The sequence below is a fragment of the Mytilus edulis genome, chromosome 9, assembly GCF_963676685.1.
Source record: "Mytilus edulis chromosome 9, xbMytEdul2.2, whole genome shotgun sequence".
Lineage (NCBI taxonomy): Eukaryota > Metazoa > Mollusca > Bivalvia > Mytilida > Mytilidae > Mytilus > Mytilus edulis.
The window spans coordinates 67,901,613-67,929,343 of record NC_092352.1 but is presented as its reverse complement, the minus strand read 5'-3'; the positions used below and the strand labels follow the sequence as shown (position 1 = coordinate 67,929,343).

At 33.6% G+C, this 27,731-nt stretch overlaps 2 protein-coding genes and 1 long non-coding RNA gene across 3 annotated transcripts in view; all 3 read right to left on the bottom strand.

Annotated features, from left to right (window-relative positions):
• The window catches only part of LOC139490121 (cadherin-23-like), a 53,594-nt gene extending 30,531 nt beyond the window's left edge, over positions 1 to 23,063 (bottom strand). The window contains exons 1-7 of the mRNA XM_071276971.1: positions 23,056 to 23,063; positions 21,079 to 21,247; positions 19,279 to 19,482; positions 18,270 to 18,434; positions 17,139 to 17,318; positions 15,636 to 15,697; positions 1,213 to 1,477 (exon numbers count right to left, since the gene is read on the bottom strand). Coding sequence (XP_071133072.1) covers positions 1,213 to 1,477; positions 15,636 to 15,697; positions 17,139 to 17,318; positions 18,270 to 18,434; positions 19,279 to 19,482; positions 21,079 to 21,247; positions 23,056 to 23,063 — 1,053 coding nt within the window. The remainder of the gene's footprint in view (positions 1 to 1,212; positions 1,478 to 15,635; positions 15,698 to 17,138; positions 17,319 to 18,269; positions 18,435 to 19,278; positions 19,483 to 21,078; positions 21,248 to 23,055) is intronic.
• LOC139490405 (uncharacterized) lies at positions 4,602 to 5,577 on the bottom strand. The gene has a single exon (XM_071277208.1). It carries the CDS (start codon positions 5,573 to 5,575, stop codon positions 4,805 to 4,807), a length of 771 nt encoding a protein of 256 aa, XP_071133309.1. The 5' UTR covers positions 5,576 to 5,577; the 3' UTR covers positions 4,602 to 4,804.
• A 360-nt stretch (positions 23,064 to 23,423) lies between the features above and the next one.
• LOC139488857 (uncharacterized) lies at positions 23,424 to 27,731 on the bottom strand. The gene is made up of 4 exons (XR_011656096.1): positions 27,643 to 27,731; positions 26,508 to 26,519; positions 25,443 to 25,577; positions 23,424 to 23,552 (listed from the first exon to the last, which is right to left on the bottom strand). It is a non-coding gene; the product is annotated as an uncharacterized lncRNA (long non-coding RNA).

The window sequence follows — 27,731 nt, the reverse complement described above, 5'->3', positions numbered from 1 at the left end:
GAGAAAGATACCAGCGGGACATTCAAACTCAAAGATCGAAAACAAACTGACAACGCTATAATAACGCCATGGCTAAAAACGTAAACAGACAAATAATACTACAGAAGACACAATATAGAAACGATAGCTAACCAACACGAACCTTACCAAAAAGCTGGGGGTGATATATATCGTGTACTCCCAAAGGGTAGGCAGATCCTCCACATGTGACACCTGTTGTGTTATTCATGTTATTACAAACCCAGAATCTAATTCGGGAGGTCATATTTGAGAAAAGGAACGGGATTGTAGTTACGCCATAAGGAATATATCTGATATCATCTTTGGAACATAATTCAGTAACGGCCAACCAACTCTTGATGATGTTAATACATGTTATGAAGAGATGGCAAAAAATTACGAAGGGATGATTCCAACTCCACCATTTGGAACTCTTGGTTTAATAGCTCCCTTGTGAGTAGCAACCCTCTATCAATGAAATCATGATAGGAAATACAAAGCCAGGAAGAACGTATCAATTGGGAAATATATCATCCGTATGCAGGCGCTGCTAGAATTTTGCTACTTAGAAATGGAAAGTTCACAGTTAGGAAGCTGAAATCATCTCATTTGTCGTAAAGTTTCGTTTTCAACCGGACCTCATTGATCTAGATGTAAGTCAAAATATGAGGCAGACTTAACTGTATTTGATAAGGGATATTGCAAACTTCTTTTCTTTCTTCCTATAAGTTGCTGTATGAATTCAGACTCATGAGAATAAAAGAACTAGTAGACAAGAAGAGGGGCACAATTGGTTCCCATTGGAAATGATTCATGAAAAAGCAGTTTAATTATTCTAAATTATGTTTTTCAAAATTTGCCTTGTTTCAATTATAATAAACCCCTTGATAGGTGTCCAAAAAAAACGTGTATAGCTTAAAATCATAAAGATGTATCAAATATGATATCACGGCGGTTTGAAATCAAAACTGTACACATGTGATGTTTGAATAACATTCTTTAAGACGCATATACCTCAAATATTGGACGATCAATTAATTCATCAAGAGAAGGTTAAAACAATGATTTGACATATGTGTCTTATAAATTTCCAAGAGGATCAAATTTAGTTCTGAATCTATCATTACACAATATTTACATATAAATGATCATATACAAAAACAAAGTAAAATCACAAAAATGTAAACTATTTGACTTTTGTCTTAAACTTACGTTTATTACAATGTCACTGTCAAATGTTGGTTGGTTTTCTTTCACTGAAAACTGACGATATCCTTGGACAAATACTGGAGGATTATCATTTAAATCTGTAATGAAGACATTTATTCTTGCATTACTTCGTCCTCCTTCTCCATCAGATGCCTCTATGGTCAAGTAATATTTATCTCTAGTTTCTCTGTCTAAGACCCCCTCTGATGATATAACATTCACAGTCCTGATTTCTGCTGTTGTTGCATTTAATTTGCTCACACTGAAACTGAGAAAAGACAATAGTCTTTTTAGTTTTGATGAATATAGACAATAACAACAGATGTTCTGCTGAAATTTGATCTACGCCTCGTATTTCACATCGTTATGCATTTCCCAATTGTATACTACATACCTATCGACTGGGTGTCGTCTTCGTATCGAGGTATCTCACGGTCCACTGAACATAAAAAAAATATAGTGCGAAGTTCAGGTTATAGTTTTTGATGAAGTTGGAGTCCAATCAACTTGATACGTATTACACATGTTCCCTATGATATGATCTTTCTAATTTAAAAAACAAGTGGGACGAACGGACGAACAGACGAACGAACGAACGGACGGACGGACGGACGGAAAGACGAACGGACGCACAGATCAGAAACCATAATGGTAGGTGGGGCATAAACAGTAAGAGAAATATGATTATAAAACTATTAACCGGGTAATAGTGTTGAAACTATTGACTGGCAAATAGTCTGGGAAATGAAATAGCACAACTATTTCATGTTTTTTTTATATATAGAAAAAAACATACTGAGGTATAATAAATGTTCAAACTTACTGTTTTGTTTTGAAAATAAATCTGACTGTATATTTTATGATACAAGCCAGCATATCAACTAAAGAAAGTGTATACTCAAATGGATAGATCGTTCATATTTCTTTAAGGATGCAAAATTCTGATACCTATATTTGTTAATTTCTGTGTCATTTTGCTCTCTTGTGGAGAATTGTCTCATTGGCAATCATACCACATCTTCTTTTTTAAATATGTTTTAATTTCAAGTGGATTTATGTGCTTTTTTTCTAATAAACTCAATTAATGTATAGTATTACATGTTATGGTTTTGTTTTATAAAAGAAAAGTGTACCGATAATATCGACCTCCAATGGAAATTTGGAATGGAGAAATCCATAAAATTTGACAAATCTAACTCTATCAATCAACAGAAGAAGTGTAAACAAAAAATATCATATAAAATGACTGTTTTGCTCGATTAAAAAAAAGATTATCACAATTACAAAGATGTAAATGATAAATAATTGGCTAAAGTACATAAACTACTGAAATACAAAGTCATGATTGACTGAACTGTATATATTGTCCGCACATTTTTATCAATATCATTTCTTAACACATGTGAGTAGCAATTTTGATATCGAAAAATAAAAGGTTTCTACTTTTCATTTAAGGGCATCCGATACAGTTTCAAGGGAGTTAACTCTTGGCGCGACGTTAAGCGTTTGAATTCCCGCAAAACGTCACTTTTTGCGGGACATAATGCGTGTCATTTTCCGTAATACGAAACGTAATGTGGAATTTCCATGCTCCAATTTCTGTTTCTCCCGCATGCTAATTTCTACGTCATTAATATTAGTCAGTGCATTTGATTATACCACGATAACAGTCTAATAACATAATAAGAAATAAAACATATTACTGTTTCTTTGAGATCTTCAACAAATATCGTATAGTGAGCAATCTCAAGACGACTGACCCTTTTGGTGTTACTAATATCATGCATGTCAATTAAAATTTTATTATCCACGATTTGGTCCGGATCCGATTTTTTATTACAGCACAGAAAACAAATGATATTTAAAAACTAATACCGAAAATGTATTGTAGCGTGTAACCGGGCGGGGACGTTTAGATATTTTTATCCTCGGGTTCGTACCAGTTTCCTGGATTTGAAAAGCAATTCAAAAGTTCTAAAGTCAATTAAATGTTTACACTATCTCTATCAAATATGAAACAAATACTATAATACATAAAACGAATTTCAACACCTATCAACCTAATCCGAACTTGTTGAATCAAAACTGTTTAAAACCCTTTCTGTCCGATACTGTTTAAAACCAACTGTTTGAAACTATAGTCTGGAACCTAAATGTATAGAACTGGTTTGAAACCTAAATGTATAAAACTGGTCTGGAACCTAAATGTTTGGAACCTGTCTGGAACCTAAATATTTGGAACCTGTCTGGAACCTAAATGTTTAAAAACGGGACTAAACCTTAATGTATCAAACCGGCTGAACCGAAATGTATCAAACGGGCTGAAACCTGAATAAAACGAATGTATGGAAACTATTCAAACTGTTGTAAACTTTGTACGTATGAAACTTTATTGAAATATATTTATAAAACTGTTGGAACAGGGTAGCACTAAGGTATGGTTTAACAGCAAACACTCACTGCAATAGTGAGAGATGTGGAACGCAAAACCTTAGCACTAACCCTGTTTATACAACTTCTACGGAACCGAAACTATTTATATCTTCTCAACATGTTTCAAACACTCCACTTTGTTTGAATACTCCTGCTACTCGTCTTTAAATATTAACGGTCCTACCTTTTTAATCTTCTTCTTCCGACGTCTCCGATAAGAATGACAATTTACACTGGATAGCTAACCACTATTTATACTTCTAACGCGGACCTCGAAGAGAGCACCCTAGTAACAACTGTACAGGTAAGCGTCCGATAGCAACCAAGGATAAAGGGATGATTTTAGATACAGTTTTCAACGATAAAAAGATGATATGGGAAACTAATAGAGATATCGGAAAATATATAACTGTAGAACTATTATTATATTCTTAAACAGTAAATTCGTAACACTACCCACGCCTCCGATTTCATGCGTCCTCGCATGAGTTTACAATTTTGTACTGAGTAAATCAAAACACAATCAGAACGGTCCACGTTAACACTAGCTGACACCATACCAAGGTCCTACTTTAAACCTCAATGTATCCACTCATTCCGCAGAATATCTCTCCCAGCAACTGTTTGTATACCGAGGGTTATACCATGATAACCAACTAATTGCTTTCCTACAACAATCTGTCGACAAGCGTCAGACCTAGGGGTACCTTAGCCTACTCACAGTTCTGGGGTTCCTGTCAGCCTCTTTCGACTAGCATGCTCTTTCTGTTTTGTTAGCTAAGTTCATATTTTCCAAATATCATACTTTTATTCATATTTGTACAAGCAACTGAATACTGAACTTAAATTAAATTTTGACCAGATATAACCGTTTCAAATATAATATTTTGAGTACCACTTGAAAGTTGTGTTGCCAAAAACCGGTTTAAAACAATTTGGCCTCACAACAGGCCACTTACGGACCCCTCAATTAGAGTTGTTGTAAAGGGTTCTTTAACCTGCACAGGATGTGGTACTTCCTGAACACGGGACCTCGGATTTAACGTCCCCATCCGACGGACGGACATATACATTTATAAACAACAGCAATAAAAAAACATGTTTTATGATACAGTTTTAATATATATGATGCTTCCTGCATCAATAAACAGATATCAATTTCTCAAACCATCCAAACTGTCTCATGCTCCTCAACCTTTTCTATCTGGTGACCGTTCTCAACATATTTTGTTACAATCTTCACCATTTTCCTTTCTTTGGCTACATTTGTTTGTGTGGCCTGTTCTTTTGTAACACACTTCTGTGTTTTCTGATGTGTCATTTCTCCACTCGCTTCTTTATCAACATTGTCTACACGTATGCAGAACTGAGACTTTTGTTTTGCTGGTGCCGAGACTGGTAATGGGGCACACCTTTTCCTTACTGTAGGGTCACTCTGTTGATCCTCTGGTGTATGAACCTTCTTTTCTTCTTTCTTTTGTGATGTGTCTTCTTCATAAATATTTTTAACTGATCTGTCTGTAACTTCACCAATATAGCCTGCTTTTCGTTCAGAATCCTGCTCATCGCTATCTGAATCATCTGAAGTATCTAATACTGCACTGCTACTGTTATCTGAAATATCATCTATCAGGTTCCCTGGATCATACTGATCCAGATCATCTTGTGAAACATCAGCTTTCTTTTCAATAACTTTGTAACTCCTTTTCCCAGTCTCTACACCGTGAATGTTTTTCATGTGCCTTTTCATATATTCATGCTTTTTAAAGATGGTTCCACAATCTTCACATCTTATTTCCGATTTTTCTTTAACACAGAGAAGTAAATGGGTCTTCAAATCGTCCTCGCTGCCAAACTCCTTTTGACAGAGGATACAAGGCGACACCAAACTAACTTCTTTTGTCTTCCTTGCTGTAACTTTAGTAAGAGGCATTTTGTACTGAAACAAGAATGAAACTTAATTGTTAATCTAACAATACATAAACATATTTAGTTGCATATGGTTACTATTTATCTTTTTTTTTTTTTTACATATAAACATATGAATAAAGACTTTTATCTAACACTTTGTACAACAAAATCATTAAATATAGCTGGAGGTCTTATATTTCGTTTTGGTCGACACGACTCCTGTACCAACTCCTCAACCTCCTCAACATTTTCAACTTCAATTATGTCTGGTTCATGTGCCTCACTTGCATCGCATGAATCCTCTCCTCTCATTGATTGTGCAACCTTTTTCCTAAGTCTATCACAATGAACTATTTGTGATTGATTATTCCTACCACAGTCCACTTGGTATAAAACTTCAGACACTTTTCCTAAGATCTGAAAGGGCCCTCTCCAGAAAGAAGTAAATTTAGGTGTACAACCTTTCTTCTTTTGTGGAAAGTAGACATTTATCTTATCATCTTTTTCAAACCGTTTCCATGACGTCCGGCGGTCGTGATAGGTCTTTTGTCTGACTGCCGCACCGTCGGAGTGTTTGCGCACTAAGGCATGTGCGTCCTCTAGTCTTTCGCGAAGTTCCCATACCCATATGTTTGAAGGGGTTGGTTTTATAGCTGGTGGCATGCAATATATCAAGTCTAATGGAGTTACACTTTCCCTACCTAACATGAGCATGTTTGGGCTCATCCCAGTTGTCTCATGCTCTGTTGATCGGTAGGCCATCATTACGTACGGGAGCTGTTTGTCCCAGTCCCTATGATTGTCTGATACATAAGCGCTGAGCATGTTTTCTAATGTTTGGTTGAACCGTTCTACCATACCATCCGACTGGGGATGATATGGAGTGGTTCGAGTCTTTGTAATTCCTAAATGTCTGCACATTTCTTGAAACAATTTACTTTCATACTGCCTCCCTTGATCAGAGTGTATGTAATGGGGAACTCCAAATCTAGTAACAACCTCTTCAACAATGATTTTTGCAACAGTTTGTGCTTCCATGTTGGGCATTGGAAAAGCTTCCGTCCATTTTGTAAAATAGTCTGAGACAACTAGTATATACTTATTGCCATTTTCTGTTTCGGGAAGCTCGCCCAAAATGTCTGTTGCAATTCTTTACATTGGAACACCCGTTTTGACTAACTGCATTGGAGCCTGCTTCTTTTTAATTGGATGTTTTCGCTTCCAACATATTTCACATCCAGCAATGTATCGTCTTACGTCATTTTGCATGTCTGGCCAATAAAAATGTTGTCTAATTTTACTAAGAGTCTTTCTAACTCCTAAGTGACCAGATGTTTTAGTGTCATGACAAAAATGTAACACCTTCCGTCTTTGTTTTAGGGGTACAATAGCTTGTAAATAGGAAATGTAACATTCATACATTGTCCATTTCCTACATAGTTAACCATCATTGAGTGTTAATTTACTCAGTTGACTGTACAGATACTGAACAGCGTAGCTCTTGCCTGATACTTCTTCAAAACTTGGTTTTCTGTCAGTTTCAAGCCAAGTCTTAATTTCTTGTATATCAGAATCAGCACGTTGTGCATCTTTCATGCTTAAATTGTCTTCAACATCACCGTGTGATATTTGATTTCCTGATATAAGGCATATGACATTAGCATCGTCGTCTTGATTTTCACAATGTGTACATTGTTTGCATGGCAAACGACTCAAAGGGTCTGCATTGTTATGTTTACGACCAGCTCTGTGTTGTATCTCCATATCAAAGGAAAATAACACCTCAAGCCATCTTGCCATCTGCCCTTCAGGATTCTTAAAGTTAATGAGCCATTTCAAAGAGCTATGGTCCGTTCGTATTGTGAATTTCCTGCCAAGCAGATAATGTTTGAAGTACTGTGTAAAGCAAACAGCTGCCAACAGTTCTTTTCTTGTAACGCAGTATCTCCTCTCACTTTTTGTGAGACTTCTGCTTGCAAAAGCAATAACTCTTTCGTGTCCATTTTGTATTTGCGAAAGAACTGCTCCAATACTGTATGCGCTTGCATCAGTATCTAGAATGAAAGGGTGCTTGAAATCTGGATGTGCCAACACTGGTGCACTAGTCAAGAACCGTTTCAATTTGTCAAACGAACATTGACATTCATCTGTCCAAGCAAATGTCTTACCCTTTTGTGTAAGGCTGTGTAAAGGTTTTGCTATGCTACCAAAGTTTTCTATAAACCGGCGGTAGTAGCTGCAAAAACCTATGAATGATCTCAACTCTGTAACAGTTGTTGGTTCTGGCCAGTTTTTGACAACTTCAATTTTCTTTGGGTCAGTTGAGATACCGTTTTCTGCAACAATGTGACCTAAGTATTCTACCTGTTTTGCAAACAGTTTACATTTTCTTGGTTTGAGTATTAGATTTGCAGTTGAGAGTCTTTCAAAAACTGAACTAAGGTTTGTTAACATTTCATCAAAGGTTTTTCCGAAAATAATTACATCGTCTAAATATATTAAACAAACCTCCCATTGCAAACCTGCTAGTACGGTTTCCATCAATCGTTCAAAAGTGGCTGGGGCGTTGCAAAGTCCAAACGGCATCACTTGGAACTGAAATAGTCCTTTCCGTGTCGCAAAAGCGGTTTTAGGACGGTCATTACCCTCGACTTCTACTTGCCAGTATCCAGAACACATATCAATAGTACTGAACCACTTTGCTCCGGACAACTGATTCAATGAATCATCAATCCTGGGAAGAGGATATGCATCTTTGATGGAAATTTTATTTAATCTACGATAGTCAACACAGAAGCGTGTCGATCCATCCTTTTTCTGAACAAGTACCACCCCTGATGCCCAAGGACTTGTTGACGGTTCTATCACATTTTTATCTAGCATATCATTTATAGCCTGATCATACTCCCCCTGAAGATGATATGGAACTCTTCTGTGAGGTTCTCTTGTGGGCTTAGCATTTTGAACCTCAATACTATGTTTCACAATATTTGTCCTTCCGAAGTCTGCGTCATGTTTGGCAAATATGTGTGAAAACTTTTGTAAAAGTTTTCTAACTTTTGCAGCCTCGACCTTAGTTAAATCCTGTGCCGTTTCATTGTATAAATCTGTTAAATGTGAAGGGACAGGGGTTTCTGATGTTTGATTTAAATCAAAATTAGGTTCTGAAATTTTGTCAACCGGACTTACTTTAGCAATGATCGTTCCGCCGTACAAAGTTTGAATCTGTGAAGACAAATTTTTAAGTCGAAGCGCAATGTTTTTACTTTTTGCAACAAGAGCCCTACCTACTATTGCTTTATCAGTTCTTTTATAGTCATCGGTAGGTTCAACAATCCCTACTTCAAATGAGTCAGGAACGTCATCAGTTATAGCTCCATTCACAACAATCTCACTTCTAGGGGGAATATTAACAGTTTCTGATACTGCAACTCTATAACAGCCTATGTGACCTTGGACATAAAATCTAACTTCGTGTCCCTTGATAGTTGGAGTCCCCTTAGATATATTTATGTTAGCTTCTTGTGTCCTCAAGAAGTCTAACCCTAGTATACAGTCTACATTAATGTTAGCAACTATGGCCGTGTTTGTACATTTGAACTTGTCAGTTTCAATTTCAAGTTCAGTTTTGCCTGACACATGCAAGGAATCTCCATTAGCTGTAATTATATCCCTTTCAGTTGGAATTATACGTGGCATATTTGACATTTTCTGAAACATTTTAGTGGAGATAACTGTAACTGTGGCCCCGGTATCTATTAACAAGTCTGTGACAATTCCGTCAAGCATAGCACCTAAATGGAAAGGGCTGCGGGGCACCACCCTGCTTCCTACCTTTATTGTTTTGTTTCAAGTCTCTCATTTCTTTTTGCAACTCTATTAATGTCTCTGACATTGTTTTCAAAAGCTGACTTGTCATGTTGTCAGCACTGTGTCTATTTTCAGACGCAGTTCTTAAATATCCCTGACCTTCAATCCTTTTGCTTTCAGCTTTGTTAAAAGCCTCAAGCTCAACTGTATGTCTGATAGCGTCATTTAAATCAGTAGGTCTTGCCTGCTTTATTCGGAGCCTCATATCCGAATCTATTAACGAGTCTATGAACTGTTCTTTTGCCAAAGTCTCCCGCACTTCGTTTGGTGCAGTTGCATATGCAAGGTTAGTTAACCTTCTGATGTCTTGGCCCAACTCAGGCAACGTCTCTACAGCTCTCTGGTGTCTCTCTCTGAGCTGAGTTCTGTACAGCTCCGTTTGGTTAGACGGAGAAAAACGCTCTTCTAATGCCTTAACCAATTCTTTGAAATCTTGTCTAGACTCCTGGGTTAAGTTTCCCAAAACACCTTGAGCCTGACCCCTGAGAGAAACGGCCAAATACAGACCTTTCTCTTTGTCTGTCCAGTTATTAATTTGGGAACAGGCATCAAAATGTGACCTAAAGTCAAGCCAAGGACCTTTCCCATCATAAGTAGCAGTTTTACTATGTTTTTATTTTTGTATCCATCCGAAGCATAGGATTGTTTATCTTCACAAAACTCGGTATCACGAGTTAAACCAGTTTTACTTGCTCTTTTTGTGACAAATTTGTCATTAATTGAGAATTCTAATTGTTCAGTAAAATGTTTCGAAGACTGTTTTTCTGCAGCAGGTGTTGATGTTTCAAACCTGACTAAACTAGGTCGGGCTCCTAAACCGCCTCCATTTACACTACTACTTACATTTTTTTCATAAATCGGAGAGTTTGTTTGTTTTGACAATTGTTCGGAACGCCTGACTGAACCTATCCCCGAATCACTATGTCTAAACACTGTTCGGGGTGTATCAACATGGGAAATTGATCTGTCTTTAACATGCCGATATTTTTCTAATTCGGCAGTTAAAATATCTATTTCCTGACTTAACTGTTCCTCAGTTAAACTTATGTCAGGATCATATAAAACACTATCTTTCCTATTTGAATTCATGATAACATACAATTAATATATATATATATACAAAATACGCTTGAGAAATGCTAGACAAATCCCACCGCTAAGCCACCATTTGTAGCGTGTAACCGGGCGGGGACGTTTAGATATTTTTATCCTCGGGTTCGTACCAGTTTCCTGGATTTGAAAAGCAATTCAAAAGTTCTAAAGTCAATTAAATGTTTACACTATCTCTATCAAATATGAAACAAATACTATAATACATAAAACGAATTTCAACACCTATCAACCTAATCCGAACTTGTTGAATCAAAACTGTTTAAAACCCTTTCTGTCCGATACTGTTTAAAACCAACTGTTTGAAACTATAGTCTGGAACCTAAATGTATAGAACTGGTTTGAAACCTAAATGTATAAAACTGGTCTGGAACCTAAATGTTTGGAACCTGTCTGGAACCTAAATGATTGAAACTGGTCAGACGGTTTGGAACTATTGTCTGAAACCTAAATGTTTGGAACCTGTCTGGAACCTAAATGTTTGAAACGGGTCAGACGGTTTGGAACTATTGTCTGAAACCTAAATGTTTGGAACCTGTCTGGAACCTAAATATTTGGAACCTGTCTGGAACCTAAATGTTTAAAAACGGGACTAAACCTTAATGTATCAAACCGGCTGAACCGAAATGTATCAAACGGGCTGAAACCTGAATAAAACGAATGTATGGAAACTATTCAAACTGTTGTAAACTTTGTACGTATGAAACTTTATTGAAATATATTTATAAAACTGTTGGAACAGGGTAGCACTAAGGTATGGTTTAACAGCAAACACTCACTGCAATAGTGAGAGATGTGGAACGCAAAACCTTAGCACTAACCCTGTTTATACAACTTCTACGGAACCGAAACTATTTATATCTTCTCAACAGGTTTCAAACACTCCACTTTGTTTGAATACTCCTGCTACTCGTCTTTAAATATTAACGGTCCTACCTTTTTAATCTTCTTCTTCCGACGTCTCCGATAAGAATGACAATTTACACTGGATAGCTAACCACTATTTATACTTCTAACGCGGACCTCGAAGAGAGCACCCTAGTAACAACTGTACAGGTAAGCGTCCGATAGCAACCAAGGATAAAGGGATGATTTTAGATACAGTTTTCAACGATAAAAAGATGATATGGGAAACTAATAGAGATATCGGAAAATATATAACTGTAGAACTATTATTATATTCTTAAACAGTAAATTCGTAACAGTATGTACACGAAGAAGTCAATTTCCTTTCTGAAAAATTAATTTAATTTATTTATGTAAACAAAAAATAATGGTATGCCGCTAATACAAACAATGATACAACTTTTATAAAAGAACAAAGTTTCTATTTTCTCAACGTTGCACGTAGTTTATCTAACAAAAGGCAATAGCAAACAATATGTTTATGCACCCGTAAAAATTTTTACGGGACGTAAAATGGTATAGAAATGCCCCCGTCCGTCTGTCCGTCGTAAATATGAACATGGTTGTTTTTTCAGTCATGATGGTCAAACGGTCTGTATTTTTTTTGGTGAACTTTATAAGTTACAGGACTTTGTAACTAGAACAGTTTTTTTTACAGTTCGCGCTGCATCTAGAAAACGTTTTATGACTATTGCTCTAAACTTTACGCACTTCTTAGTTATATAATTCTGAAGAACTTATATATACTTTTGATTGATTGATTGATTGTTGGTTGCTTAACGTCCAGTGGCAAATATTTCATGCATATTCAGGACGAGAACAAGTTGACAATAAATACAATAGGTAGGTTGTTGTAATAGAGGCCATCTAGGATGATGGTCAGGGAAATTTGGAGTGCCACTGGAAAATGAGGGTATATTGGATAGGGACAGAAATTTTACCTTGCAACAGGCCACCTACGGACCCCTCAAAGAGTTGTTGCAAGGGTTCTTAACGTGCAAATAGTGTGGCACTCTCTTTACACGAGGCATCGGATTTTACGTCCCCTTCTGACGGACGTGACTGCGAACTTGATACATCCCGCACAGCCAAACGGACGCCCCACTTCGGCAAGCGTTTTACTGCCGGTCGGGAGAAGACCAAGTGACCATATTTCTATACCCCAGTCACCCTTGCGGTTTATATACTTTTGAGAATGATTCAGAATTTGATTTTAGAGTTATTGAGTTTATGACAAAAAGGGGCTGGGGGTTCACATGTCGCGCCGTATCTCAGAAACTATCTATAATAATTGCATAGAACTTCACATACTTTTTAGTTAAATAAAGGCAACAATAGTATACCGCTGTTCAAAACTCATAAATCCATGGACAAAAAACAAAATCGGGATAACAAACTAAAACCGAGGGAAACGCATTAAATATAAGAGGAGAACAACGACATAACACTAAAATGTAACACACATAGACAAAATCCCACGAGAATAATATATATAACATCAAAACCAAATACATGAGTTTGGGATAGACAAGTACCGTGACACGTCTTATCGCAATGTGAATTTACACTCAAAAATAAGAGAAAACAAACGACACAACGTTAAAATGTAATACACACAGAAACGAACTATAATATAAATTATTCTTAAGATCTGTATACTTTTTCGTGATGATTCTTTATAATTCATTTTTGAGTTCTTGAATTTTTATTGAGCTTCAATTTGGGGATCATATAAAACATGTTGTGATATATAAACTTATTATTGAGCAAGAATAATGAATGAGTCAGGATATACCTAGCATGACTTCCATACGACCCCCGTGTTATTTTAAAAACATATATTATGGTGGGTTTTTTTCATGAGACGAAGGGTGTATCATGCGCTCGAAGCGCAGCTGTTTATTTTTTCTTTATTTTTTTTATAGATATATTAGAGAAATGACGGAATGACAGAAAATACAAAATTCCAAATGGCATAACTCTTTTAAAGAATAGTTGATATGCACTGATTTTCGAACGTGTCCATACGATATCAGTTTTATAGAAAGTTGGCAAGAATCGTACACTTGAAAAATCTAATTAACCAGAAGTCCGGAAGGACAGACAGGGGATTGGACATGCGGTATTTTATGTACGCGCTGCGGTGAAAAAAATATATAGTTATTTACCAATAAAATTACGCTATGAGAGAATGATTTTAATCAGTGCAACTAATCGTAATATATCCAGTCCTCGCGCTATAAATTCAATCATTTTTTTGCCAAATCAAAAATTTCAAAATTATAGTTTCTCTGTCTGGATAAAAGCATCCATTAGCAAATTGAAGATTCTCCTTTGTAACATTTTGCTTCTGTTTTCTGACCACATAAAATAGAAGATGTGGTATAATTGCCAATTAGACAACTCTCATCAAGAGACAAGCATGACACAGAAATTAACAACTATAGGTCTTCAACAATGAGCAAAGCTCATACCGCATAGTCAGTTATAAAAGGTCCCGAAATGACAAGGTAAAACAACTCAAACGAGAAAAGTAACGGCAAATTTGATTACTGTCCAAACGACGCTAACTTTTTTAAAATTCGTATCAACAAAAACGGATTTTCTCAGTGATAAAAACGTGAATTAAAGGATATTAAGGAGTATGTGTAATGAAACAGCAGCCAACCAAACAAAACAAAACAAAGAACAACATCTAGAGGTCATCATACAGTATAAAATAATATACGAGTGTGTACAGTAAATGTACATGTATGTCATGTTCTAAATTGCCGAGTCTTAAATTTTTGAAAGCCGTAAAAATTATCAACAGTCCTTACTAACTTTTCTTGAGAAGTTTCTCACTTAGACCACAAACACAGAGAGGTATTTGTTATTCACATGATTTTACTTCAGAAAACAATGTTACCAATTTATAGATAGTACTTTACAAGTAATATTTATACATCTGAAATAGTCGCCGGTAATTTGAAGCGATAACGTCGAAATTGTCTGCCAGCGACGTCGTGCACTTTAGCGCTAACGTTGAGGTTACAAAGGGGTGACGCAATTTTTTAGGATAAATCGTGATTATCATGGAATTCAGCACGGTGACCTATATTTTTTATTTGAGATTTGGAGAAAGCATGACAAAATGCAATTTATGCAGAAAAATGATAAAAATGACATTTTCAGAAACAGTTTTTTTTCCATTTTTTTAGGTTTAGAAAAATACCACTTTGAGCATCTGGTCCGCAATGTCAAGCAAGACTTTGATAATTTATTTTTATGTCTACCTGTGCGAATTTCAAACGCGCAATTTTACACCAGTAATGAAAACCTTCTTTTATTTATGGGTAGACTTTACATAGATAAATTCAGCCGTATAAGAAAATCAAAATGAGAATGTTAAATTTGATGTATGCCTTTTTGTGCTACTTTGTTACATTTGTTGTTAATGTAGTGATATTAAGATGATAACACAATATTGACTGTTGTACCCCTATTTTTGACATTTTTACTCTTTGAGTATGTTTGTTTTGTTCATGCATCGTTGACAATGTAATGGAATTTGATGCGACTGTCATACAAGTGAGAGGTTTAGCTAGCTATAAAACCAGGTTCAATCCACCATTTTCTACATTAGAAAATGCCTGTACCAAGTCAGGAATATGACAGTTGTTATCCATTCGTTTGATGTGTTTGGACTTTTGATTTTGCCTTTTGATTTTTGATTTTCCTTTTTGAATTTTCGTCGGAGTTCAGTATTTTTGAGTTTTTACTTTTTATAGTTATACGTATAGTGATTTATTTTTTCCTTATTGCCACTTATCACAGCTTCAGATTGAACCCGATCTTAATAATTTACGACGAAGAATATCTGCTCCAAAAATTTTATAACATTGCCTATTTTTTTTACAAAATTGCACAAATCCCCAATTTTCAGCCTCAATTTTCTCGAAAACAAGCACGGTGACCTATGTTTTATTTTGTATTTTATTTTATAACTCGCCAAGGCCTACAACATATTTCAAAATTATAAAAATGACATTATATCGAGAAACTGTATCGGATGCCCTTAAACCATTCAAAGAGCCATACGAAAACTTAGTGTTTTGCTACAACAAAATACATATATACAAATAGACAGTGAGTTATCGATCAAACACCAATAAAAAAGAAAAAGACATTTTGTATTTTTACTACTTCAAACTTACTGTGGATCTCCCCCTAGTGTAAATGTTAGGTTTCCCCTAATTCCAGAGTCTAAATCTGTTGCCTAGGAAATCAAACACATAACAAAATGTAAATTCATATTTATTGTTTAAAATGCAAGGAATATCATAAGCTAAATTACTTCTGTTTAAGTATCGTCCATAAAGACAAAAATCGTTAAAGAGTATGTGTAAACGTGACTGATTTCTATTTCGCTTAAAACTTTCATTAACTTATGAGGTACTACTAGTAATTAAAACTGAAGTTTGTCTCGAAAGACATTTTCCAATATTCAAAGTAAAAATGTACCAACTGAAATTCATAATAATCCGTACATAAAAAATATAGAACAAAACAACTATGCTTCAAAGTGGATAACCCTCTGTGATATTTCAATGTTTTGTAATAGAGATTTTAAAAGCTCAATATTTACTTATCACTCAAACAAGAATTTCCCGCTGATATCAATTATCATTGTTACTTTGGGTGATCTTATAAGTTATAGAGCAGGTATCATTTGTATCCACATACAAAACCAATGGCTATGACAACTTAACGGACACCGACGCTGTTATCTTTTTTATGGTACTATCTTTATTAGATTATTAAATGTTAGCATGAAAAGATGAGAAATGGGGATCGAGTTAACAAAAGAGAGGCGAAAGACATAAAGAAACATATTAACTCATAAACAAAAGTAAACTCGCAATTACATTGCGTAAAAAAGAAAACGACCGACAACAGTAAACAAAACACAGCATAGAAAAATAAAGACTGAGCAACCCTGAACCAACCAACACTGGGGAGGGGGTATATCAATAGTATCAAGAAATTCATTACATTAAGTGTGATCTAAAATGTACCAGTAATAATACTTTACTTAAAAGATTATCTGGGTTGCAGATTTGATTTTCTGTTTGTTGTGAATGTACTTTTAATTTAGTGGTTTTTGTGGTAGGATAAACCCTGAATTGAAGTATTCAACGAAATATAACATATGTTTTCCAAATCATGGCATGGCATGTATATTTGACTAAATGCATACGGGCATAACGACTTTTAACCTTTCAATTCTTATGAAAAATTAGTTTTGAAAGATGAAAGTCAATCAACGTTGACGATATGTGTTGATGTAGTGTTCATTTTATCTACTCATAATAAGCTTATAAAAACAAATTAAGCTTCATATTGGGTTACTTTCTTTTTTAAAGTACATTTGTAGCATTCTGTATTCCCTTTTCTCTGAATAACATGTTTATGTACAGTGACTTAGACTTGTTCATGTCTGTCTCATTTGGTCTCTCATGTTGAGATGTTTCATTGACAATCATTCCAAAATCTGTTCATGTTTATAAGCAGTAACAATGGCTTTGTTCGAGTTGCAACTTTGTTTAAGAAAACAACACACCTGCTTTACAGGAATTTTATTATGAAAATGACCTTTAATTGCCCCTCTCCTACTTTTTGCTGATTATAGTTTTCTCACAAGATAAGTGTTTACTTACTGTAACGTTGAGTATACTTTCTGATTCAAAAGGTGTATCTGATAAATATTCCGATGCATTGGCCGTATAAGATGATGCAGTAAAAACAGGGTAATTATCGTTGATGTCATTTATTTTTATACTGATGATACATGTTTGTTCAGACGTAGCATTAGATTTTCCCTTTTCAGTTGCAACCAGCTGTTGAAAAGAATGACATTCTGTAGTAATGTCCATATACAATATAAGGTCAACGTCAGGAAAATATGATCTTTTTTGTATGAGGCTGAGAAACTGTGAAAGGGCTTTTACCTGATTGTAGAGAATGCGTTCCATGATTAAATTGACATTATACAAAATATAAATATGTTACTATATTTAGGAAATAAACACAGGTAGTTGCAGTATAAATCGTTTTATTTTCTTTTTCACAACCATATTGAAATTGCGACATGTATAAGTATACAGATTATTGAAATGAACTAAATACGCAATTTGAATAAAAAGAGTTGTGTTGAAACAGTCAATAAGCTACGAACCCACCAAAAATCAACTAATCCAAAACATTTACGTAGAGACATTGTTATTGCAACAATAAGTTATTTAAAGACAATGCAGTACTCTTCTAGTAAAGTAATATATGTATAACGAAATGCAAATAAATGTATAACATCGAAACGCTGCCGAATAATATATGTATCGTATACTATTGTATAGCAATATAATGTTTCCAACAGAAAGTAACCAAAAGTTAGCGTGCAATAAATTCTAATATTGCACTAGTGCAATAAATCTTCAAAATTCATGACGTCATCAATGACAAAATCTTAGTTTAAACCAATTTTTACTTACAAATATTATATTGCTATACAATAAAAGGGTTATTGCATGAATATTGGGGAATATTGTCCCTCGTAGAACATATATTGCACTCGCAAGCTCGTGCAATATAAAATTCTACTCGGGACAATGTTCCCCAATATTCATGCAATAACCCTATATTATTAAATGAGTTGACTTCACCAAACTGTTACTACTAGTATTTGCCGAAATGAGAAATATTTTATCGACAAATCTTTTAACTCTTGCGATAATTAAAATAATTTAACACTCTGTAATTGAGATATTACTACAGTCTATCCATATACTCACCCTATATTGTGCTGTTTGGATAACTTCAAAGTCAAACTTAAACTGATTTGCTAATCTTAATTGTATGCTTCCGCTTCCTCTAATACTTTTAGGATCCGGTTTGATACCATCAAAATCTGATCCATTGAGATATTGTACCGAAATTTCAAACTCGTTGTTGTCGGTCTTTAATAGATGAATTATATGTTTATTTCCAAAGGTGATCACTTGTTAGCAAAACATATATAAGACATACATTAATGAAGCTTATCAAAATATTTAAGTTCGCTGCATTTCTTTACACCGATTCTTAGACAGGAACCTTATGTTCAGTGGTTGTCATTTGTTGATGTGGTTCAATAGTTTTTGTCGTTTCTCTTCTAACTTATACATGTTATACCGTTTGAATGGTTTAAAATTCGCCATGTGTAGGCCCTTTATATATTGCTGGTCTGTGTGAGACAAGGCTCCGTGTTGAAACCCGTACTTTTAACTATAATGGTTTACTGTTATAAATTGTGACTTTGACGAAGAGTAGTCTTATTGACACTCAAACCACATTTTTTTATACCTATTTATATAAATATTAGGATAAAATTACTTAAATAAACGAAAATTCAACATATGGTGGTTGTCATGTTTTAAACAGAGTCATACCTTCTCATTATATAATTGCAAGCAATGCAATGATGTAGCTTACAAATAAAAATTGACGGTTTAACTACTACAAAATACATCTAAAAAATATTGTATTTTGCTATATCGTAATGATTTTTTTTATTTATAAAATTATATATTGATGATCTTTATTGTCTCTTTTCCATTTGCTAATAATTTCTCTACATCAGATCAATTATTAGCAGGCATAGTGTGTAGACATGTGCATTACTACAAAACGTACACTAGTCAAATGTGTGTTCTTAAGACGTAATCCTGATTTTTTTTTCTATATGTATACAAAATACTTGCGTGGTAACGATTACGGCTTGCACGAACGTTCTTTTCAAAAATAAAATAGAACAAGCCTTACCTGATCAATATCAGTAACCACAATTCCTTCTGGTTCTGCAATTGTTAAAGCAATATTAGTGGTGTTTTCGTCTACTTGGGCCTGATACTCCGAATAATTAAATTTCGGCAAGTTATCGTTCTTATCCAATATTGTTATCACAAAAGGCGTCGTTGTAGTATCGTTGCCATGCTGAGGCAATCCTGATGAATTTAACTCTTTAGCCTAAAATGAAATTGTTGTTTAAAACTTCGGGAAAACACACTTTTCACATTATTTCTACATATACTTATATAATTTTTATCTTTTTTTCATATAAACAAAAGAATAAGAAAAACACCGAAAATTTGAAATGTTCACGATTGAAAGGACTGTCAATGCAATTAGCAGAAAAAGACATACGAGCATGCGTTTCTGCTCACAATAACTTATTACAGATTAACAATGATACAACAAAAACCAATTGATGGAGTGGAGAACATTTCCAATACAAGCTAAAGACGTCGAAATACGTATATTTGAGTTCAATATCAATTCATAGTTTATGTTTGAATATAGGACAACATTTTAATATGCTATTACTGTGGATTTATTATTAATCATTTTGATACAAATTTTCGTGAGTTTCGTGGGTAGATGTGAACCACGAATTCAAATGCTCAACGAATTGTAAATTTTCTATAGGCTTTGTATGACAAAATTAGCAAAAGTACGAAATCAAATATTCACGAAATCAAATATCCAAAAAATCTAATATCCACGAAATTCAGATTTTTCTTAATCAACGAAAGTGTATAGCTAAGAAATAAAATCATCCACAGTATGCTATCTCCCATTACTTGTGTAATTCATTTACATTTCACTAATACATTAACATTCATTCCCCCCTCATATATTGAAATGAATTTGAATGTTGGGTGATAAAATTAAACTAAGGACAACTTAAAGAAAATACATTGCAGCATGCATTCATTATAAATATCAAAAACACATACACTGTTCAATTAACAAAAAAAAAAGCTAAAACTTCAGTAGAACGAATCCTTTGTCAATCTTTTGTTTAGTAAAGGTAAATAATGTATGCCTATATTGTGGTATCTGTCATTTTGATCATGCTATTTTCATATTTCATGTCAAACCGTATTTGATTGTGTAAAATTTTAATAGGAATTACCCGTTGCAACTGCTACAAATAAAACGCACTTTCACCATTTGGTAGTAGCTTTCAAAAAAGTTAACCAGATAAATCAGTATTTAAATGCTTCAAAAAACATGTAAAAGACGTTCTCAACTTCCAGTTTCAGAAAATTTGATTCATTCACTTTTAAAGATATCCATGTTGCCTTTCACGAATACAATTATTTATTGGTATTTAGATGACAGAGATTTGTTCCCTTGTATTATGAATACAGTTTCCGCTTACGACAACAAAATATTTTCAAGCATTCCTAGCAATATATGGATGACAACCCCGTAAAAAAGCATATAGCTGCCTATTCTTTACACAAATTGATTTAGGAATCCAACATCTAGCTGGATCTGAGATACTGCAATGTATCTGATTGTTTAAGAATGTTCGCTTTCGTTAAGATTTTGATAGATGGTAGAAAGTAAAATCACAAAAATACTAAACTCCGAGGAAAATTCAATCGTACAGTCCCTAATCAAATGGCAAAATCAAACGACAAAACACATCAAACGAATGGACAATAACTGTCATAAACCTGACTTGGCACAGGCATTTTTAAATGTAGACAATGGTGGATTGAACCTGGTTTAACTGCGCTAAACCTCTAACATATATGACAGTAGGATATTTACCTCAAGTGTTAATCTGCATACCCCATCTATATCATTATCATTGATCGGTGTGTCGTCTCTATCAAGATTTGATGTGTCGGTATAGACAGTCCCATTATTGGGATCAATACGAAACAAACCACGACACTTTTCTGAATCTAGTAAACAAACTACAAATGAGCTTCTAAGTCTATTGATAAAAAACTGTGTATGTATATTCTGATTTGTTTATATAGTTATCATTAAGCTATAATAATAAAGTTACGTATTTGTTGAAACTTAGTAGAACCAATAATGTTTGAATTGAATGTATATAAATAAGCATGTGTATTCGCAAATTTATAGTATATCCTGACGTGCAGGTCCATCATAAAATTTTCGACATGAAGTTGAGAACTAGGTTAAAATAAGCTACACCCTTTAAAATAAACTCTTCAATTTTAAGCATGGAATCAGTGAAAACACTATTGTCTGCTAGTTCACAAAGAAAACCTGCTTATCATCAAAAAGCACAACACAAATAAAACTAAGGAAACACTGACCCATTCAGAGAATAATATTATCATATCTTTTTTACAGAACAGACAAAGTAAAAAAGAAAGTTCAAGAATCTGAAATAATCACAGTTACATGTTGCTCATTCTTAGGTCTATTTTTTTTATATCTGCCATCACATTGTCATTCCTTCTTCTACTTATGAGTTTGAATATAACTTTGATATTTTGCGCCTCTTTTGTAAAGCTTTTAGAAAAAAATTCGTTATGAATTGGGTGGTTGCATTTATCTATAAAATTGAAACGGGAAATGCGTCGAAAAATCAACAACCCGAATAAAGAGGAAACAAAATAGTCCACCAAAAGGTATTTAACACAGCAGGAAAATCCCATACCCGAAGGCCTCATCGGTTCGCTAATAAACAAAAAAAAAAGGTACTAATTCAGCAAATAAATGGACGTCACGCAAATCTCCGAAGCATATAAATGAATAAAAGCGACCAAAAAATATTCAAGGCTAACAAAAGCCAGCAGCACCTGACTGGGGACAGGAACATAAATTCGGCGGGTTAAAAATGGTTTTATGAGATTTCAACCCTCCGAAAAATGTCTAGCAATTGTAGAATAAAAAAACACAGCAATACACACAATAAAACTAAGAATAAAAAAGTCCGATTCGGTGTTATAATAGATGACAGTATAAACTTGCTACTACTTACATGCCAGCTCAAGGCCTCAATTTAACTGTCTCCATTATATGAAAATCAAGCACAATCCCTCCCGTTGGGTGTTTAGTTTAGTTTAAACATATTTATTTATAGTGGATTGGGAAACAAGTTTTGCAACTTATATTAATCCCTTTCAACTTTGCGGGTGCGAGTGCTGCCTTGTAGCGGCATAAGCCTTCTCTTTTTCGAAATCTACAAGGGTGTCTTTAACGTGCATGAGATATGGCTCTCTCTCTCTTAACACGGGTCAGCCATTTATCGTCCCCTTCCGACGGACTATAATCGTTTCCTCTAGACAATACTCGCAAATGGTGTCAAGGGAGAGCCGAAAATTCAGTTCCTGAAATTTTCATCCCAGACGGGAATCGAACCAAGAACCTTTGTGTTAGTACAAATGTAGTCCTATGCACTAACCATTAAACCATGGGTGTTTAGTATCATATCATCATAAAACAAATAGGAAGAACAGAAACCCGTATCATTTATTGTATTACAACTTTTCCATTAAATTATGTATTATATATAGTACTAAATTACATCAGGTAGCCATAAAATCAAATGAATCAAATTTTACACAGCTATTTATATAATACCTGATTTAAACGAATATATTATATCATTCGGTACACCAATATCTCTATCGATTGCATAACCTTGAACTGGAAGAGGCTGAAATAGATTGGTGTCATGATAAACATCATCAAAGGACTAACTTTTGTAACATATCATGAAACTATTTTTTAAATGTATTTTCGATAATGTAAACTGCTATTTACCGTGACATGGTTGATCCTAATTAATTGTATAAAGTAAATGTTCTTCATATTCAATTAGAATGATACCAGGTTAAGATATAAAGTGTGACTAACAAGTACTTTTTTTATATAAAAATCTAAATTGACTATGATAGTGACGTTTTGTGATTTTCCTTATTAGTTTTCATATTATTGTGAACATTTATCATACTTTCAGTTTTCCTAAACTTTTAATTCCTGTTATATTATGAAAGACGTTCATGTCTCATTTATCGTATCAATATTTGCATCAAATGGCAATCAAAATGTATCTTTGATGAGTTTTCTTTTAATATCTCGAGTCACATTGTGACATATTTTTCTATACAATTTGAAATACTTACAGTGTTTATATCAACGTTCTCTTTAATTGTAGTAACATAAGGGAGACCTTGGAAGTATGGTGGAGAATCCTGAATATCTTTTACTTTTATCACTAAGGTAACATAACTTGACAATGGTCTATCTGGATCGTGGTCCTATTTAATTATATAATGATACTTAACAACGACAATATATCGGCTGTCATTATTTTTTATACCACTTTTAGCGAAATTTTTAATGTGACTGTATTAACATTTCTCTTTCTGTTTATAAAAAAAAATAGGAATAAAATTATACCTCACCAATTTGTAAACGTAGTTTGTTTACACGTTGACAGTACCGTTTAAGTCTATAAGATATACATTTTTTGTAAACGTGCGTTACCGATTAAGGATGTAACTCTCTGAGGAGCCAAAAATTTCTAGTATTTAACTTTTTTTCTTTTTTGGGGGGGTTTATGACTGTAAACAATTATTGGTGAAGAAAAAGTCATATATTGGTGTTTTTTTTGCCCTTTGAAAGTACCCAATTGTGATGACTTTTCCATTTTTCATCGATTTTTACCTATTTTTTTACTATTATCGAGAAAAAAATCACTGTTCCTCAATTTAACATTTTTTCATAATCTTAAATAGATAAAGTTGACCAATCTGAATAAAATCAACTAAAAAAAATACAGGTAGGTGTTAAGTTTTATCATATTTTGATCCTTTTTCATGTCAAATTTACCATGTTGTCAATTTTGTAAATTTTTCTCTGTTTAAAGAACAAAATGCATATCATTTCAACTTCTTGTTATAAATGATTGAAAAATATACATATCTAAGAAATTTGAAAAGAAAAAAATTATATTGAATGTTTATGTTTCTGGTAATATAATTTTTTGTACCCCTCACCTATTTTTCTCAAAATTTCAGCTAAAAAGACTGAAAATTTCATTATTCAAAAACAACTTATCGGAAATAAACAATTCTTTCACAAAGTTAAATTTGATTATGATAATTATCAAATACATTGCTATTTTCCACTTGTATCACATGTTTTGGAAATAATTCCAGAACGAGATTTCAATGAGACTGAATGAGACTCAAATCTCAGAAGAATACACCCTTAAGACACGCACATCACTATTTAAATTAAATAATAAACATTTTTTTATATATAGATTAGGCCGTTAGTTTTCCCGTTTGAATGGTTTTACACTAGTTATTTTGGGGCCCTTTATAGCTTGTTGTTAGCCAATGCTCCGTGTTGAAGGCCGTACATTGACCTATCATTTTTTTAAATTGTTATTTGGATAGAGAGTTGTCTGATTGGCACTCACATCACATCTTCCTAAATCTGTATAAAGTTAGCTAATTGTAATCATATGACATCTTCTTTTTTCTATATGATTAAGACAAATAAAAATAGTCGATTTAAAGTCTTTTTTTTTCAAATTGATCTCGGTAGCTATTGTATATAAATGTAACTCTTGTGAAACCTATTGAATAAGAATTACAATTTAACAAAACTTACAAAATTTATATGATAAATACATTGCCTTATTATTTTTTTGATATGTGTTTGTTTCTACTTTTCAGGTGGTTTTTTTTTTTTTTAAATATATTACCAAAAAGCCACGATCAGAAACATACATTCAGTAGAAATATATATTTGTATTGTAGAATATCGGTAGTTCTCTCGAGGTACGCCATCCTCCTCTACCTATAAAAACTTGTTACTGAGAAATAGCACATTAGAGTAGATAATGGCACTAAACACAAATCAATAATCAATCACCAATGGATTTTTACATCTATTATGTGTGAGCATGTTGAAGGGCCTTATATTTCCTTACAGTTCAACTAATAAAATTGGAAAATGCAGTTGCTCATAATGTATAACAGTTTCTTTTATAAACAAATTACATATTTTATAAAATGCTATGTCGTGCTTCTGATAGTCTGGACATTTAAAGGGCATACATGTTTTGTAACAAACAAATGTGATATGATATAGATGCATGTGATTACTGATGCACAGGCGTTCTAACATATACTAACTGTTGCAATGATAAGATACTGGTAAAAACTAAGTAGTTCGTAATCCAATTCGCGCTTCAGAGTAACTGTACCAACAGTTTGATCGTCTCCATTACCTTGGCTGATATTGAAAGCACCTTTGTATAAATGTGCAGACTACAAAATAAGTAAATAGTTATAAATAATTATAACACATGTTTTGAGGACAATAGCATTAAGTAAATATATATGTAAACATTGATATAACCAATTGCAGAATCTGCTGTTGCCTTACCAAATTAATATAAATATTTGATAATGAACTGGTGAACAGAAAGAATGCAGCATATGGCAAAATATATAAATCTATTTTATCTTTTAGAATTACATTTCAATTATTGATATAAATGCATCACTTCATAATATTACACATATTAATTATTAAATAAATCCTTTAACAATCTCAGAAAGAAAATCATTTTTTTTAATGTCAAAATGCAGAAAAGCGCAAGGGGGCGTTAGTAGATGTGTAAATTATCTTATAATGACTACAAATGGTGACTTAATATAAAAAAAGAAGATGTGGTATGATTTCCAATGAGACAACTATCCACAAAAAGCCAAGTTTAAGTTTATTTATTCATTAGTTGACATGTAACATAAAGGTACATTGCTACAAATGATCTAATTGATAATGGGTAGACAGCTACAAGAAAGTTGTTTACAGAACAATGGATGTTTGATACGTCGTCGCAGATCCATTCAGTCTTCTCTCATTTATAAAATTACTGCTAGTCGGATCTTATTGTTATTAACAACAAAACGGGTGCGAATGTTACCATAAGGATGATATATAAAGGAGCATATATATTTTATCAAGGGGTTTTATTTATTTATTTTTTTTAAATTCCGTTTTGTTCGTTCCGGACTTTTCATTTGGTGGCTGTCAGTTAGTAGTGGTGTTTGTTGACAACTTCTCATGATTGTTGTTTGTTGTGGTAATTTCAAGATTTTTGTTGTATAAAAGAAAATAAAACTCATTGAAAACATCGTTAAGAAAATTTTATTTTAATTTTTCTCCAATGTAATGTTGATAAAAATGCTTACCTGTCCAGCAGGCTGTAAATATTTGATATAAATAAAGTTAAAAGATTAGTGTATTTAAGAAAGAAGCACTTTATAAGCTACAGAAAATAATATTTTGGGTATTTTTGTTTGTAAAGCTCTTCAACTGTTTCGAATTTCTACATCCTTGGCTTTTAAATATACGGCTTAAACGTTCATGATGAAAGTAAATCCAGAAAAGCGCTTCGGACGCATTTATTTTATATCGTGTTGTTTTTTAATTTTATAGTGCTGGGTCGATCTGCTTGTGGACTATCATTCTCCGATGGAATCATCAGCTCAATAGTCAGTCTTATGCTACTAAAAAAATTAGCGCATTAAATTCATAATGTGTTGATTTCATTTTAATCATCTTACGGGAAAAAATCACAAAAAATACTAAACTCCGAGGAAAATTCAATCGGAAAGTACATGGCAAAATCAAATGAAAAAACACATAAAAAACGAACGGACAATAACTGTCCTATTTCTGACTTGTTACAGAGAGAAAATGTAGGAAATGGTGGATTGAACCTTGTTTTATAGCGCTAAACTTCACTTGTACGACAGTGTCATCAAATTCCGTTATATTTACAACGATACGTGAACAAAACAGACATAATAGTAAAAAAATGGATACAATGAAGTCATTCTTATTCAACATCTAATTTACGATCTGAACATTAAGCATTCCTCATTTTCTAAAAAGAAAGTTAATCCTGTTAATTTAATACTAGTAGTTAAAAAAAAGCAAGTTAAACTTTCGTTCCCTGTTTAATTTTAATTTATTAAACAAGAAGCAGTATTGTCATATAATGGAGCTTACAATTCAATCCTTCTTGGTTTACTTTCTTTTCTACACATGTTTACCGATTTGTCTTTATGTAATATAAAGAACTTTGAAAGTGATTTCCGAAAATATTTAAGAGTGCCAAGCATTTCGTAAAATTAGACTTTTCCGTATTGCAAACATGTTTCATAAGAACACATTATTTATGTAAAAAATTGTAAAGGGCTTGCACCAAAATACTCCTTGAGGACCATAGAATCACCATCATGGCAGAAAATCACTGCTAATATTTGTTAATAACTCTCTTTTTGTTTTGGATATTTAAAGTTTTATTAAGTATTCATTTACCTGTAGGCTGAAAGAAAATTGCCCTCCTACGCTGTTGTCCGGGTCTGATGCTGTTATCTTGATTACTATATGACCTGGTAAGGCATTCT